The sequence below is a fragment of the Protopterus annectens genome, chromosome 5.part0 (genome assembly GCF_019279795.1).
Source record: "Protopterus annectens isolate FY-2018-M chromosome 5.part0, PAN1.0, whole genome shotgun sequence".
NCBI lineage: Eukaryota > Metazoa > Chordata > Ceratodontiformes > Protopteridae > Protopterus > Protopterus annectens.
In genome coordinates, this window is record NC_056735.1 from 1,353,123,712 (window position 1) to 1,353,138,015 (window position 14,304).

A 14,304-nucleotide genomic window follows, 5' to 3' on the forward strand; every position below is an offset into this window, starting at 1 on the left:
AGATCTTCAGTTCCTATCATGGAAGACTGCCCTGCTGCTAGCAATATCTTCAGCTAGGAGTCTCAGAACTATAGGCACTAATGGCAGTGGAACCTTTCCTCATTTTTCATCATGACAGAGTTTCTCTACGAACTAATCCTTCCTTTATGCCTAAGGTGGTTTCCAGTGTGGCTTTAAATCAAACAATCCACTTACCACCTTCTTCCCAAATCCACAGAACAAAGGTGAGAGACTCCTGCATTCCTTGGACATTCACAGGCAACTTCGTTACTACTTGGACAAAACTAAGGCTTTCAGAAAGTCTGACCAGCTCTGTGTCCTATGCTACAGCTTCTCAAGGGAAGGCTATATCAAAGCAAACCATTTCCAAATGGATAGGTCATTGCATACGTTTTTGCTATACCCATCATGGAAAACCAGTTCCTGCTACCATTAGGCCCCACTCTACCAGGGCAACAGCTACTTCTATAGCCTTTCTCAGGGGGGTTCCAACCAAGGAGATTTTGGAAGCTGCAACTTGGAGTTCAGTACACACCTTCACCAAACACGATCACTTACCACTTTACTCTAAGACCAGGGCGGGCTTCGCCACTGCAGTTCTGCAGGGCCTTCTAGCCTACTCTAACCCTCTATGATACCTCCACCCATCCTTAGCTTTGGGATTCATCCCAAGTGTGATGACTGCAGCAGGGTAACACGATGAACATAGTACAGTTTTGTACCTACCATAAATGTAGATGTTCGAGTGTACACTCTGCTGCAGTCCAGGTTACCCTCCCTCCATCCCCTCTGACCTTCTGGCTAAATCTCTTCTATACCTTCCTGATGTATTTGCTTATAGCTGAAGGGATTTTGTGTTTGTGCAAGTTTACTCAATTTGGTACTAATTACTGACCACCTTTTTGGGGGCACCTGACATCTGGGGCAAGAAAAACTGAAGAAAATGGCATTGGTTGCATTATATATACCCCTGGCGCACTGACGTCAGGGAAGAAGTGACAGCAACCGACGCTGGACCAAGACTTTGGAATTCCAGCCGACTGCGGGACCGCCTGACGACAGGATAACCCAAGTGTGATGACTGCAGCAGGGTGTACACTCGAACATCTACATTTATGGTAGGTACAAAACTGTACTTTCTCTCTCCAGACTCTTCCCCCAGGCATTCATTGCCACGCTAGATCTCGAGGCCTACCTCCACATCCCCCATAAAACCCTCTTGCAGAAATTACCTACATTTTATGGGCCCAGTTCTCACTTTCAATTTACAGCCTTGCCCTTTGGTTTATCTACTGTACCCAGGATATTCTCAAAATGGCTGGTCCCAGCAATAGCCTATTGCAGAAACAAAGGTGTTCAAATTTACCCCTACCTAGGCAACCTCCTCATTCTTGCAGAAAAAGAGGACACCCTAAAAAAACAACTGCAGTTTACCATGTCCCTGCTACAAGGCGCTTGGGGTTCACCCTCAACCTCCCTAAGTCCATCCCTAACCCCACAGCAGGACAAAATCTTTCTGGGATGCAGGATCAGAACAGACCTGTTGCAGGCATTCCTCCCTCAGGACAAAGTTATCTCCCTTACTGCCCGCTTCAGGACCTGATCCAGATACAGCTCTCAGCAAGACAATTCCTATGGGTTCTTGGCCTTATGGCAGCCACCATTCCTTTGATGCCTTTAGCCATGATGCATATGAGAAAATTGCAGTGGTATTTGAAGAATGTGTGTCCCAACACAACCACCCTCTAGAATTTCAGATCCCATTCTTACCCTGCCTCAAATCAGAATTAAGGTGGTGGATACAAGAAGTTCAAAAGAACTCAGGCCTTCGACTTCACCTCCCACCACCCACACCAGCTTAGTACATGCACACAGACGCATCGGACTTGGGCTGGGGGACTACCATGAAGGGTCTCAGTGTGCAGGAGAACTGGCACACTGCCCTCCAGGAAAAAAAGGTATCAGTGTGAGGGAGATGACAGCAGTCCTTTTGGCCCTGAAAGCCTTTCTCCCAGTCCTGCAGCCAGGTCCCCTTCAAATTTTTACAGACAATACCACAGTCGTGTGGTACCTCAACAAACGAGGGACCAAGTCCTATCTCTTATGCAGAATAGCAGTACAGGTTTGGGACCTAGTTTCCAGGAACAACTGATCTCTGCAGGCAACCTACATCCCATCCCAAGACGATCAGCAGGCAGACAGATGTTCGCAGCAGATCATCCTCTCTACATCACGAGTGAATGTTGAACATGGAAGTGTTTCTAGACATTCTCCACCAGTGGGGCACGCCTCAAGTCGATTTGTTTGCCTCCCCCCAGAACAGACAGTTGAAAAAATTCTGCACCAAGGACCACTCCCCACTAACCTGGAGGGTGGACACCTTTAACATTTCAAGGAAGGGATGGTTTCTATATGCATTTCCCCCCTTCTCTCTGATTCCAAAAGTCCTCCTTGAAGATCAGGAAGGACAAATCAAAAATCTTGCTGGTGACTCCCTACTGGCCAAGGCAGCATTGGTTCCCCCTACTGTCTATCGCCAAGAGCAATCACCACAAGTTACCCCACAGGGTGGACCTACTCGCACAGCAGAAGGGAACACTCCATCATCCTTGCCTTCAGATGTTATGCCTAACACTATGGGTGATAAACTTAATTCCCTTCAGACACCACTACTCTGAGAGCGTGCTTTCAGTCCTGAGGGAGGCCAGGAAACCTAGTCCAAGGAGATCCTACATTTCAAAATGGGAAAGATTCTCCAAATGGTGTCTCAAAAATCTTAAGAATCCCTTTCTAGCAGATGTTCCTCTAGTCCTAACTTGTGTGTGAACTTATCAAGGCTGGCCTTTCATACTCTTCAGTGAAAGTCCACCTATCTGCAGTCTCTGCCTGCTTACCCCTAGACCCCCCCCCCCCCACTATCCAGGCTAGATGTTAAATTGTTCCTGAAATGGGTCTTTCACATCAGACCACCAAGAAAACCTGCCCCATTGCCTTGGAACTTAAACTTTATCCTAGAACAACTCACACCGGCTCCATTTGAGCCAGCTAGCTCTGTAACACTCCAAATGTGCACGTGTAAAATTTTTACTGGTGGACCTTAATTCTGCTAGAAGGGTGTCAGAGTTGCAAGCTCTCATGGCCTGCCCACACTGCACTATTTTCCACAAGAACAGGATGACCCTGCATACCAACACTTCTTTCATGCCCAAAGTGGTCAACAAACTGTCTTTAAACCAGTTCATTCACCTGCCTCTCTCCCACTAATGACAGTGAGAGGATACTCCATTCCCTAGACGTGCACAGGCATCTGAGGTTTTATTTAGACAAAACTAAGTCCATCAGAAAATCTACCCAGCTTTTTGTATCCTTCGACTTCAGAGCCCTGGGCAAGGCAGTTCTCCAAACAAAACCATTTCCTGCTGGATCAGGAAAAACTATCCACTTCTGCTACTCCTACCAGGTTAAGGACCTGTTTCAGGGAGTAAGGGCTCACTCTAACAGGGCCGTAGCATCCTCCAAAGCCTTCCTCAAAGGCCTGGACACAGCCTCCATTCTGGAGACGGCCACCTGGTCCTCTATACTTACCTTCACCAGACACTACAAATTGGACCACATCTCCAGAGCCAGAGCAAAATTTGCTAGGGCAATCCTACAGGGCTTTCTGGAATCATCTATCTCCACCCTTCCTTCTTCCTAAGATGTGGCAGTCTCCTACGCTAAGAATACTGCAACATGGAAATTGAAGGACGTAGAATAGTTATGTAAAATCTTACCATAACCATAGATGTCCTTCTCTTCCATATTGCAGTATTCCTTCCCCCCACCTCTCCCCCTTCATTCCTATTGGCCTGTCTAGCAGGCACCCTGGAGCACCACCTAGACTATGATCAGACTAGCCAGCAAATCACACTTCACACTTCTTGTGGACATCATTTGGCGGACTGTCCAACTGGGCAATTAAGTTCTGAGGTATGTGTATTTAGACGTCGCATTTAAGGTCCCTGGTGTATGGTCCTGAGTGAGACATCCCACACACCTACAGCAGCCAGGCTTAAGCTTTTGTGTAGGAGCCGACGTTTGGGTCGCCTAAGGCGGAGAATCTCACACTAAGAGTACTGCAACATGGAAGAGAAGAACATCTATGGTTATGGTAAGATCTTATAGAACTATTCTTTACATGTCACTGTCCTAATACGGTAAAAAGGATGCTTCATGCTCATCAAATGCTTTGTAAAAATCAGTACATGCCAAGATTATATATTCCCTGTTCCGAAGGAGGTATGGACCTTCTTGAAACTGATTGCATGTATAGATCTGCAGTCGTGAGACTGCATACATATCTGCTGACCTCACAAGACCCAAACATTGAAAGTTTTGAAACGTGAGGAGAATAAATCTAAGCTGGCTTCCCTGCTTAGTCTAGCAGAAGCACATCGGCATCAAGCGGAAGTGGAAATTAAACCCGAAGTAGTAAAATTCAAGCAGCAACTAAATGTGCCAAAAAAAAAAAGAATGTAAGGTAAATGATCAGATGAGAAGCCAAGAAATGTGGAAAATGCATAAATATAGTTACAAGTATAGAAAACTCCTGGAGCAACCTCATGTTGATCAGGATCGAACACAGGAATGGTTAAGGAGAGGTGAATTCAAGTCAAAGGATGAAAGATTAATATTGGCGGCCAAAGATAGTGAACTTATGTACACGTTGGTTTACAAAGTCCATTGAACATGTTGGAGAAACAGACAAATGTAGGTTTTGTAAAACAGAATTGGAAACTGTTGGACACCATGTTACTGGTTGTGACATGGCAGAAGGACTGTATATTGAAATAATAATGTGACTGTTGCACTGGGGATTGTGCAAACATTAATGTATTGAATTAGCTGAAAAACACTGGAAACATGAGCCACAAAGCATCATAGAAAGTGAAGTCTATATCACATGGGATCACCCATTACCAACAGCTCAAAGGACAGATGTGAGTAAACCAGATATAGTGGTCCATGAAAAAAAGGCAAAAGTAGAATTGATCACTGAGATCGCTGCACCCAGTGACTGCTGTGCCTTGCATAAAATGTCAGGATTTGTCAGTTCCAGTAATAGTAGGAATGCCAGGTCTTCTCTAAATATGACTGTAGATTATTTTTATATGTTACCAATACATGTCACTCTGTACGAATTGCAGGAGTCGTCATTACTGGACACATTGCAGGTGCTGCGAAGAGCAAAGATTGAAGCATTGCTAATTTCATGAACTTTAATTATACTTTGGTTTAGGAATGGGGTCCATTCCCGTCATGGTATTAGAAACCCAAAAGATTTGGAGAAATTAAAAAAATAAAAATAAGAACACACTTCTTTATCCAAAGAACCTTCACGTTTACAGTCTCTTCTCACTTAACCCCTCTTCTGAACACTCGCTGTTCTACCATAAATAACTACAAATTGTATACATTGTTAGCGCACAGTTCATAAATGAATATTAACTGTAGGCATTTAAAGAATGTTTAATTGTAGAATCTACTTATGTAATTGAACCTGTGTACATGGCACATTTTTCTTAATTTAATGTTTGTTTTTGTCATTTTAATAATCTGGGCTGAGGCTGAAAGTGGCTTATTTGGATCAGTGTTGTCACAGTTAGCAAACAGAAAATTAAAAATGTGCTGTTGCGTATTTGCATTGCTAAGCTAGTAGAGTGCACCATTATTTAGTGCTGTATTTCTTTTTGTTTTAGTTCTGTGAAATTTGCCAGGAGCAGTTTGAACAGTACTGGGATGAAGAGGAGGAGGAGTGGCATTTAAAAAATGCAGTCCGTGTAGAAGAAAAGGTACGTTTATAACTTTATTGTTGGCTTAATATATTTTTGCAATTTTTTCATAAACCTTCAAATTAAACCAGAGTTACAGAATTATTCTAATGCCATATAACTAAGTTGTGACTTTGTAATTGTTTATCTGTTTTTGCGTTTGACTTTTTTGAAATCTGAGTCATCTACTTTTGTTAACCAAAATGAGATTTCAGTTTTCATATAGGTGGGATTAAGCTGTATTGGTTGAATCGTGAAGATCTTTGGCAGCTGAGTTTAAAGCAAGAATTTTTACGTAATGGCATCCTTTTCATCCAGTTTGTCTGAAGGATACAGAAATACTTGTGGGATATTATGTGGCCTTGTTAGTGCTCCAGGCCACAAACTCCTTTAAGATTTTCTCTCCCTTAATATAGCCCCCACCCCACCCAGTCTCCAGTTCTGCTCAGATATTGTTTGCCACCTTCAGCATACTGGCAGATCTTTTAAACAAGCTAAGTTCTCTGACTTATTTACAATTTATTTCATTCTGTTACTTTACCCTCAAGTGTTTTGATTGTGTTGCTATATAGTGTACATTATTTTTTTTACTAGCTATCCTTAATGCTCTTGGTTGAGTCTGTGTGTCTAGTAGAATTGAGGCCTAGCAAATTTCTTTCATTTAAAAATATCTTTTGCATTGGTCTCTTCTGCTTTCTTTCTGTAGTATATATATATATATATATATATATATATATATATATATATATATATATATATATATATACACACACACACAGGTAGGTATAGGTTTTTTATAGTTGGTACTTAGGTACTTTGCTGCTTTGCCCTTCAAATATTTGAGCTACTGCCTTTACTGTGTTTAATTCTCTGATTTTTTTTTTTTTTTTTTTTTTTTTTTTTTGTTTCTTGGAAGTGATGATATGGATAAATGTGAAAAACCTGAGAAGACCTTCAGAAAAATGTGCTAAATGTAGCCATAAAATTCCACCCCAGGATACCCATTATTTCTGTATGCTGTATCTGGCCAGAACACTTTTTTTTCTGCAGATTGTCCTGTATGCAAGGCCTTCAAGTCACACCCTTTAGCAGACTGTAAAAATAAGTTAATGTATTCCTCTGGAACACACCGCAGAGAAATCCCGGAAGGAGAAGGAATAACAGAGGAGGACAGGGATGCAGAATCAAGAAAAAGAAAAGCGGATTATGCTGGCCCTTCTTTGGCTCCAGAAGCTATCATTTATGACAAGTCTCCAAAATATCAGGCTAGCAGGCAGTCTTTGGAGAGAAAAATATGCTTCATCTCCAGGATGCCTACAAATTCTTTCTTAGTTTTTTAGGTTTTTCAAAAGTACCCTTGATATAAATTGGAAGCATATGATGAGAACCTTAGCCTTGATATAAAACTGGAAGCATATGATGAGAACCTTTTCAGGATACATTGAGGTTGGTGTCTTTTTCTCCCTTGATAATCAACAGCCGGTTAGGTTGCCTGTCCCCTTTCAAATCCAAGGCATCACCTGGAGCTTATCTCTCTCTCTTTCTCTTAACTGGTGCTGTTCCCGCTGGGCTAGTCCTTTCATATCTAATTAATTCAAAGATCCTCTGTCAACTTACTCTCAGGACAGACTGCTGGATCTTTGGCAACATCCTCAATCTGTTTCCTGCCTTTTTTTGGTGTCTGGTTCCTTAACCTTTGAGATGTTGACACCAGTCTCCTCAAGAGTTCATGTCCCAAGGTCAGGGCAAAACAGGTAACCTCAAACAATCTGCCTCGGTTCACTCTGAGCCCTGTGAATAGTTAGCTCTCCCATGTCCCCCCCCCCCCCCCCCAGATGTTACATTTGTTAAGATCCTGGAATTGATGAGATAGAGGTAATCATGGGCCATGGTCCCACCTGTCAGGACAGTTTGAAGCCTGTTGGTGTACATGTTGATTGCTGCTGCAGTAGCCTTAGCTACAGTTGGGTTATATCCAAAAGAGGATGTTAACAACTGGCCAGCTTCCAGCTTCTGAGCTTACTAAAAATACAGGTTTGTATGTTAAGCCCTTCAGAGCTTTCCTGCCGCATAAGTGTGTGCTTCATTGAAGCTTTCGAAGATCGACGGTCTGCTTGTGCTCTTTTTTTACTGGGCAGAGAAGTTCCCTTTGGGGAAAAGCCTAAAGGGAATCTTCATTAAAAAAAAAAAAAAAAAAAGCATTTTCCTGTTTTTAAGCAAGGAGTTTGGGTTTTAATGGACTATCACAGTACTGTATCACACTTTTTTTCTGTCAGTTTAAAAGTTGTTTAAAGTAATTGAAAACCATTTATTTCTTTGGATAAAGTCTTTAATTTTTTTTGGAGCTGGTAAAGTCTTGTAAAGTCTTGTAAAGTGCTTTTACTGTGTTTTTGTGTGAAAAGTAGCTTACAGTTTTACCAGCTTTTGCTGCTGCTTTTTCTTGGGGAAGAGGTACCATTTTCAACTTGACCTTAAGGGTGGGAGAATGGCATAATGGTTAAGGTGTTCTTGCAGACACAAGGTGCAAGGTTTGATTCTCACATGGGGTAATTGGCTAGGCTTAAAATGGCCCACAAGGGCACTTAGCCTATTACTAATCTATTAACCTAACATAGAACAAACTATCTGGTCCTACAGTTAAGCTTCTTCCAGCCTGTAGAACAAAGTTAAGCAAAAAGCCTTTGCCACCACAGCAGGCTAGCATTTGGCCTCAGCCACAGGTAAGTGACTGCTGTGGCCAGTGGTTTATCTCTCTTCCTTGTGTGGCACCCACAGCCACAATGGGCTTGGGTGTAAGCCATATTCTCTGCAGCTGTTTGGGTCCACTCAGTGGGCAAGGGAGAGACACTTGGTCCTGATAGAGAGAGCAGGGAAGACTTCTTTGTTTTGTCATTATGTTCTGCCCATGCTGGGAGCTGCTGCCATCATTAACACTGTTGGCCCTATTTTCCTGCAGCTGTTTTTCCTGTCAAAAAGAGACAGAAAACTAAACCTGTATCTACTACCCCTCAAAAATTTTCTTAGACGGAAGTATTTTAATGGGTCTGGCTCTGGGTTTAGTTCTGGCTGTTGATCCTTCTTATGAGACTGTTTCAGGTAAAAAAAAAAAAAAAAAAAAAAACTCTCTCTGAAGAGATTCAGGAGTCCGAATCTAGATGGAAAGATTAAACTTTTTATCATCGGATTTCAGACTCCAAGGAAAGCTCAGTTTGATTACCACCATGGAGTTTTTATTTATTTATTTATTTTTTTGAGACTGTGCAGAATATGCCAGTGTTTTCAGTGGGAGAACACTGAGGTTTTAGTCCCTCAGAGAGAAAAAAAAAACTTGAGACATTACAAAAGGAATTTCCAGAGCCACCACCCTTTCCTCCAGTTCTGTCAGCTTTGGAAGATGTCGCAGCCTACAGTTTTCTAAATAGCAATCTGCCCCTAAAAAGACAGAATGCATAAAGTTCTTCACTTTTTGTGTACTCTTCCCAAACTTGACCTAACAGCTACAGCTTGCTTTAATCCTGCTGCCAAGCATTTAATTCCAATTCTTCTCTTTCTGATAAGGATTGGGGAGGATTTTACAACCCTCCTTTTCCAAATTTTCTAAGGGATTCTTTAACCCCGTCATCCAGTTTTGGCCAAAAACAGTCTCATCAAAATGCAAGAATTGGCAAGGAGGTTCAAAAGAATTCAGCAAACCTCCAAGGCCAAGGATAGTCAAAAAAAAAAATCAGAATGACTATTCAAAGGACCTTGTCCTCCTACCCCCCTCCCCATACACACACACACACACACACACACACACACACACACACACACACTCAGCCCCCTTACCCTTCCAGAATGTCTGAATCTCCACTTTTCTCTTTGGCAACAGATAGTTTGACAGATGGATTCTGAAAGTCATTCATCACTGTTACAGATGGCAGTGGGATGAAATTCCTCCTTTCCAGGGGGGCAGTTCCTCATTCGCCAGACTAATTTCCACCTGTCCATCACATGCCTGTCCCAGGGAGTGATAGTACCAGTTCTTCCTTCTCAGATGTGTAAAGTCTTTTATTCAAGGATGTTTAGTGCCAAAGAAGGAAAATACTTAAGCCAGTTCTGCATCTTTCTTCTGCATCTGGAGCATTTCTCCCCAGGCCTCCGCTGAAAACAGGCTCTGTGAAACCTAGTCGGACATTCCCGGTCAAGAAATGTTAAATAAAAAAAAATAAATAAATTCTTTCCTAAACCTGATTGTAATAGTGCCCAAGTTATGATGTTTTCTGGTAGCACTGGATGTACAAATGCTTGCCATTACATCGTCGTTATTTCAGACTTCAGCCATTTCGTAAGGTTCTGTGTGTCTGGATCACAGTATCAGTTCTGTGTTAACTTTTGTACTGTAGATTGTACAAAGTGTGTTCACAAAGTGTCTAGCTCCAGATACAGCTCATTGCAGGCTACAGGATATCAAAGTTTTTCCATATAGACTTTCTTATCTTTACAGTGAAAGATCTCTTATGCAAGGTGGGGTTCCATGTGAACAATCAAAGCTCTTTTTTACTCCTTCACACAGGATTATGTTTCTTGGGTGTCAGCTGGACATCTCAGTTCAAAGAGCTTTTCTTCCACAGAAAAAAAGTAGATCTATTGTTATGGTTTTCCATTCCGACTTGAGAGGGAATACCTCAGGATTTTGGGTCTGATGACATCTTATTCTCGTGATACCCTTGACAAACTCCACATAAGAGAACCGTTATCTGAAGTTTGTCTAGTCCCAGTACCAACATAATTTCTTTTCATATCCCAGTAGTGGTATTTGTCAAAAGAGAAATTACTTTGTGGAGACAAATTTCCATAAATCCAGGTCTCTCCTCTTCCTCCCTGCTCCAAAGCAGTCTGTCACCACAGACACCTTGGGCTTTGCTTGGGAAGCATTGTCAGGAAGATTAAAAATGCAGTGTTTGTGGGACACCAAGGAAAGATGCAAGCACATAAATATAAAGAGATGCATGTCCTAATCAAGGCAGTCAACTCTCAGAATCATCTTTGGTCCCCAGAACTTCTAGCTACAGAAAATGCCATGGTCATGTGGTACATCAAGCAAGGGAGATCAAGGTCATCCCAACTTTGCAGACTAGCCATGTTAGCTTGCGATGTAGCTTCACAGCACAGTCACACTCTACAAGCATCCTAAAATGTCCTATTGTGTTACAGTATTAGTTACATGGGGGAGATTGCCTGCCATGCGACCTTGACATCGGCCAGTATACCAAAGTCTTTAGTGCCTAAGGTGTGTGGTATGTCGCACATATGCTCGAATATAGGCCTTCAAGGTGACACATGCATGCACCATCCTCAGAACTTCTTTGCCGCCAGACAGAACGCATCTTTTGTACGTATGGTTTGATCGCTGAAGAAATTAAGTCTCCACATCTCAGATAAGTACCCTATTGGGGGTAATTCCACATTAGGACAACCATCAACAGTGCTTTTTTGTCTTGGGCCTTCCAACGACTATAAGGCCTGCCCTCTGAAGGCCCTGGGGGATTGACATAATCGAGTGTAGGCCTACATCTGGCCCACTATCACTACATAGAATGGGTATTCCTAATAAAAAGAAACAAGACTAAACATGTCTCTCCTCCATCTGATCCTCAAAAGGATTGGCAGACTTTTTCTCAAAGTATATTTGATGCACTCATGTCCGTTAGACCCACTCCAGGGGTTACTATACCTGCCTCCCCCTGGACTACTGCTCCTCAAAAGAAAAGGAACTGAAATGTCAGATATTCAAATACATTATGAGCTACTGCAAGTGTACACTCCACAGTCTTCGGGGCCGATTGATGGACATAGACCCTGCAGTATCAGTAGCAAGTGTTTCGGTGCTGATCACTGGCAGCCCTCTTCGGAGCCGGTCAACGGATATTCCACCAGTCTACTCTACCCTTAAATCACCGATATTACAGAGAACAAGGTCACCCACGCTGTCCTCCAGATCCTCCAGAAGTCTATCCGAAGAAGACATTGAGAGAGTGGTGCTCAGACTCCTCAAGTCGTCCTTGCCAAAATTATCGGCTCCGACCCACTCTGTCTCGGAGCCGAGTCCTACCTATCCTGCTTTCATTCCTCTTCCGACCCAGATTGGGCCTTCGGAGCCGATATTGCCGGTACCAATTACAGTGGTGTCTTCAGTTCCAGCACCTTATGTGGTTGTCACAGAGCCGAGTTCCGCTCCGAGACACTGTGCCGTCTGAAGTGTCTAGGGTCCAAAGCTCCTCGGTCGGCCCAGATGGGGACACTTGGAACCGAACTTCTTCAGTGTCTAGTCTCTCTCTTGGTGTGTCGGCCCGAGTGAGCTCGGACCCTACATCATTCTCTGAGCCGATCCTTCTGGAGCCATCGGCACCTCCGGTTTCTTCGGAACCGAGGTTTCTTTCGGAGCCGGAGAAATCTGTCTCAGCATCTGAGACAAGTGGGTGCAAGGCATTGTCTCCAGAGGTTGCTCTATACCCTTTACCCTTCCACCACGCCCTCCAAAAAGGATCCCAGATGTACCACCCAATCACAGGGATCAAGCAGCTATAGAGATAGAAAATCTGCTGTTAAAAGAGTCATCCAAAAGGTCCCAGCAGAACAGACAGGATTCGGAACATACTCCAGATTATTTTTAGTTACAAAAAGAACAGGAGACTGGTGACCCATTTTAGACCTCAGCAGGTTAAACGAGTATGTAAAGAAGTCCAAGTTCCGAATGGTCACTACAGTCCATACTCCTCCTGTTAGGGAAAGAAAATTGGATGTGCTCAATAGATCTCCAAGATGCCTGCTACCACATCAAGATGGACAAAGCATCAAGGAGTTTTCTATGCTTCCAGCTGGGAGCCCCCCCCCGGGTGTTCACCAAATGCATGGCAGTAGGGACAGCCCATTTGAGGTGTCAGGGAATCCAAGTTTTTCCATACCTGGACGATTGGCTCCAGACTGCCACCACCAGGGATCTTCTAGTTCATTCCAGGGACTCCGCAATCAAGCTCTGTTCCCAGTTGGGAGTCTCTATAAATTGGGATAAATCCTTAACTTTGCCCGCTCAATCTATAACCTTTATAGGAACAAACATAGACACGGTCTCTATGATAGCCAGACTACCGACAGACAGAATACAAAATCTTTCACAGCAGATTTACAGGATACTTCCCCTTCGAGGAGTCAAAGCGAAGGTGGTGTTAACTTCTTGGAACGATGGCGTCGAGTATAACATTGGTACCATTAGCAAGACTACATATGAGAATACTCCAGTGGCTCCTGTTATCCCAGTGATTTTTTCAGTAGTTGCCCCTGCATCATCAGATACTAATCACAGATTCTTGCAAAAAAGGATCTCCATTGCTGGATTCAGCCAGGTCACCTTACCACAGGGATTCCCTTTGTACCACACCAGCCCATTGCCACTGTGACCGCGGATGCCTCTCAGATAAGGTGGTGGGGCATTATCTAGGCAGGACTGCCCAAGGCACATGGCAAGATCACGAGGCCCATCTGCATATCAGTGTCCTAGAGATGAGCGGTGCTTCTAGCGTTGCAAGCACTTCACGACTTTCTCCCTCTAGGGGTGATAGCTATCCAGACAGACAACATGTCGGTGGTATGGTATCTAAACAAGCAAGGAGGAACCAGATCTTACCCCTTATGTCGAGAGGCCCTGCGAGTTTAGAACTGGGCGATTACTTCCCAACGCTTTCTCGTTGCAACGCACATTCCGGGGACATCCAGTGTGATAGCAGACAAGCTAAGCAGGGCAATTTTGTTACCTCATCGAATGGTCTTTGAACCCGAAAGTAGCCCATCAGATGTTCCACAAATGGGAGACAACCCTGCTGCGATCTCTTTGCCAGCTCCATCAACGCCAAATGCAGCACCTTTTTCTCCCTCATTCCCCCTCCGGGAGAGTCTGAGAGATGCATTCGTCCACGTTTGGCCCCCAGGACTTTTTATGCATTTCCTCCTTTTCCACTCATTCCCAAGGTTGTACAAAAAGCAATGTTGTTGGGAAGCAAGATGATCCTCATCACTCCTTACTGGCCTTGTCAGATTTGGTTCCCTTTCCTCGGGCCTCACCTGTTAAGACTATCCATGTACTCTGGACCCAGTACCAGACCTCTTGATACGTCAGGTTCTCTTCATCCCTGTCTCCACACTCTCAAACTGACAGTATGGCTGCTCCAGTTCCATCATTAGTCAGGCTTCACGATCTGTCTGCAGCTGTAACCGATTTTACCTCTTCTCATAAGCCCTTGATTAGAAAATTGTATAACAGTAGATTTTCAATATGGGCAGATAACAGAAAGGTTAATCTATTTACAGCTCCCATTCCTGTTGTCTAGAGTTCCTATCAGAACTTTTTCACCAGGGATCAGCAGCTGCTAGTTCAGCTAGCTGCAGTATCTAATTTTCATGTGGGAATTAAACTTTTCAAGACCTTTCTCAAAGGTTCTATGTTAAGACCTCCCGT

At 43.4% G+C, this 14,304-nt stretch overlaps 1 protein-coding gene across 1 annotated transcript in view; it reads left to right on the forward strand.

The window, feature by feature from the left end:
- The window catches only part of PCF11 (PCF11 cleavage and polyadenylation factor subunit), a 587,359-nt gene that overhangs the window by 452,904 nt on the left and 120,151 nt on the right, over window positions 1–14,304 (forward strand). Inside the window, exon 15 of the mRNA XM_044072002.1 lies at window positions 5,739–5,831. Within this exon, the coding sequence (XP_043927937.1) occupies window positions 5,739–5,831 (93 nt within the window). The remainder of the gene's footprint in view (window positions 1–5,738; window positions 5,832–14,304) is intronic.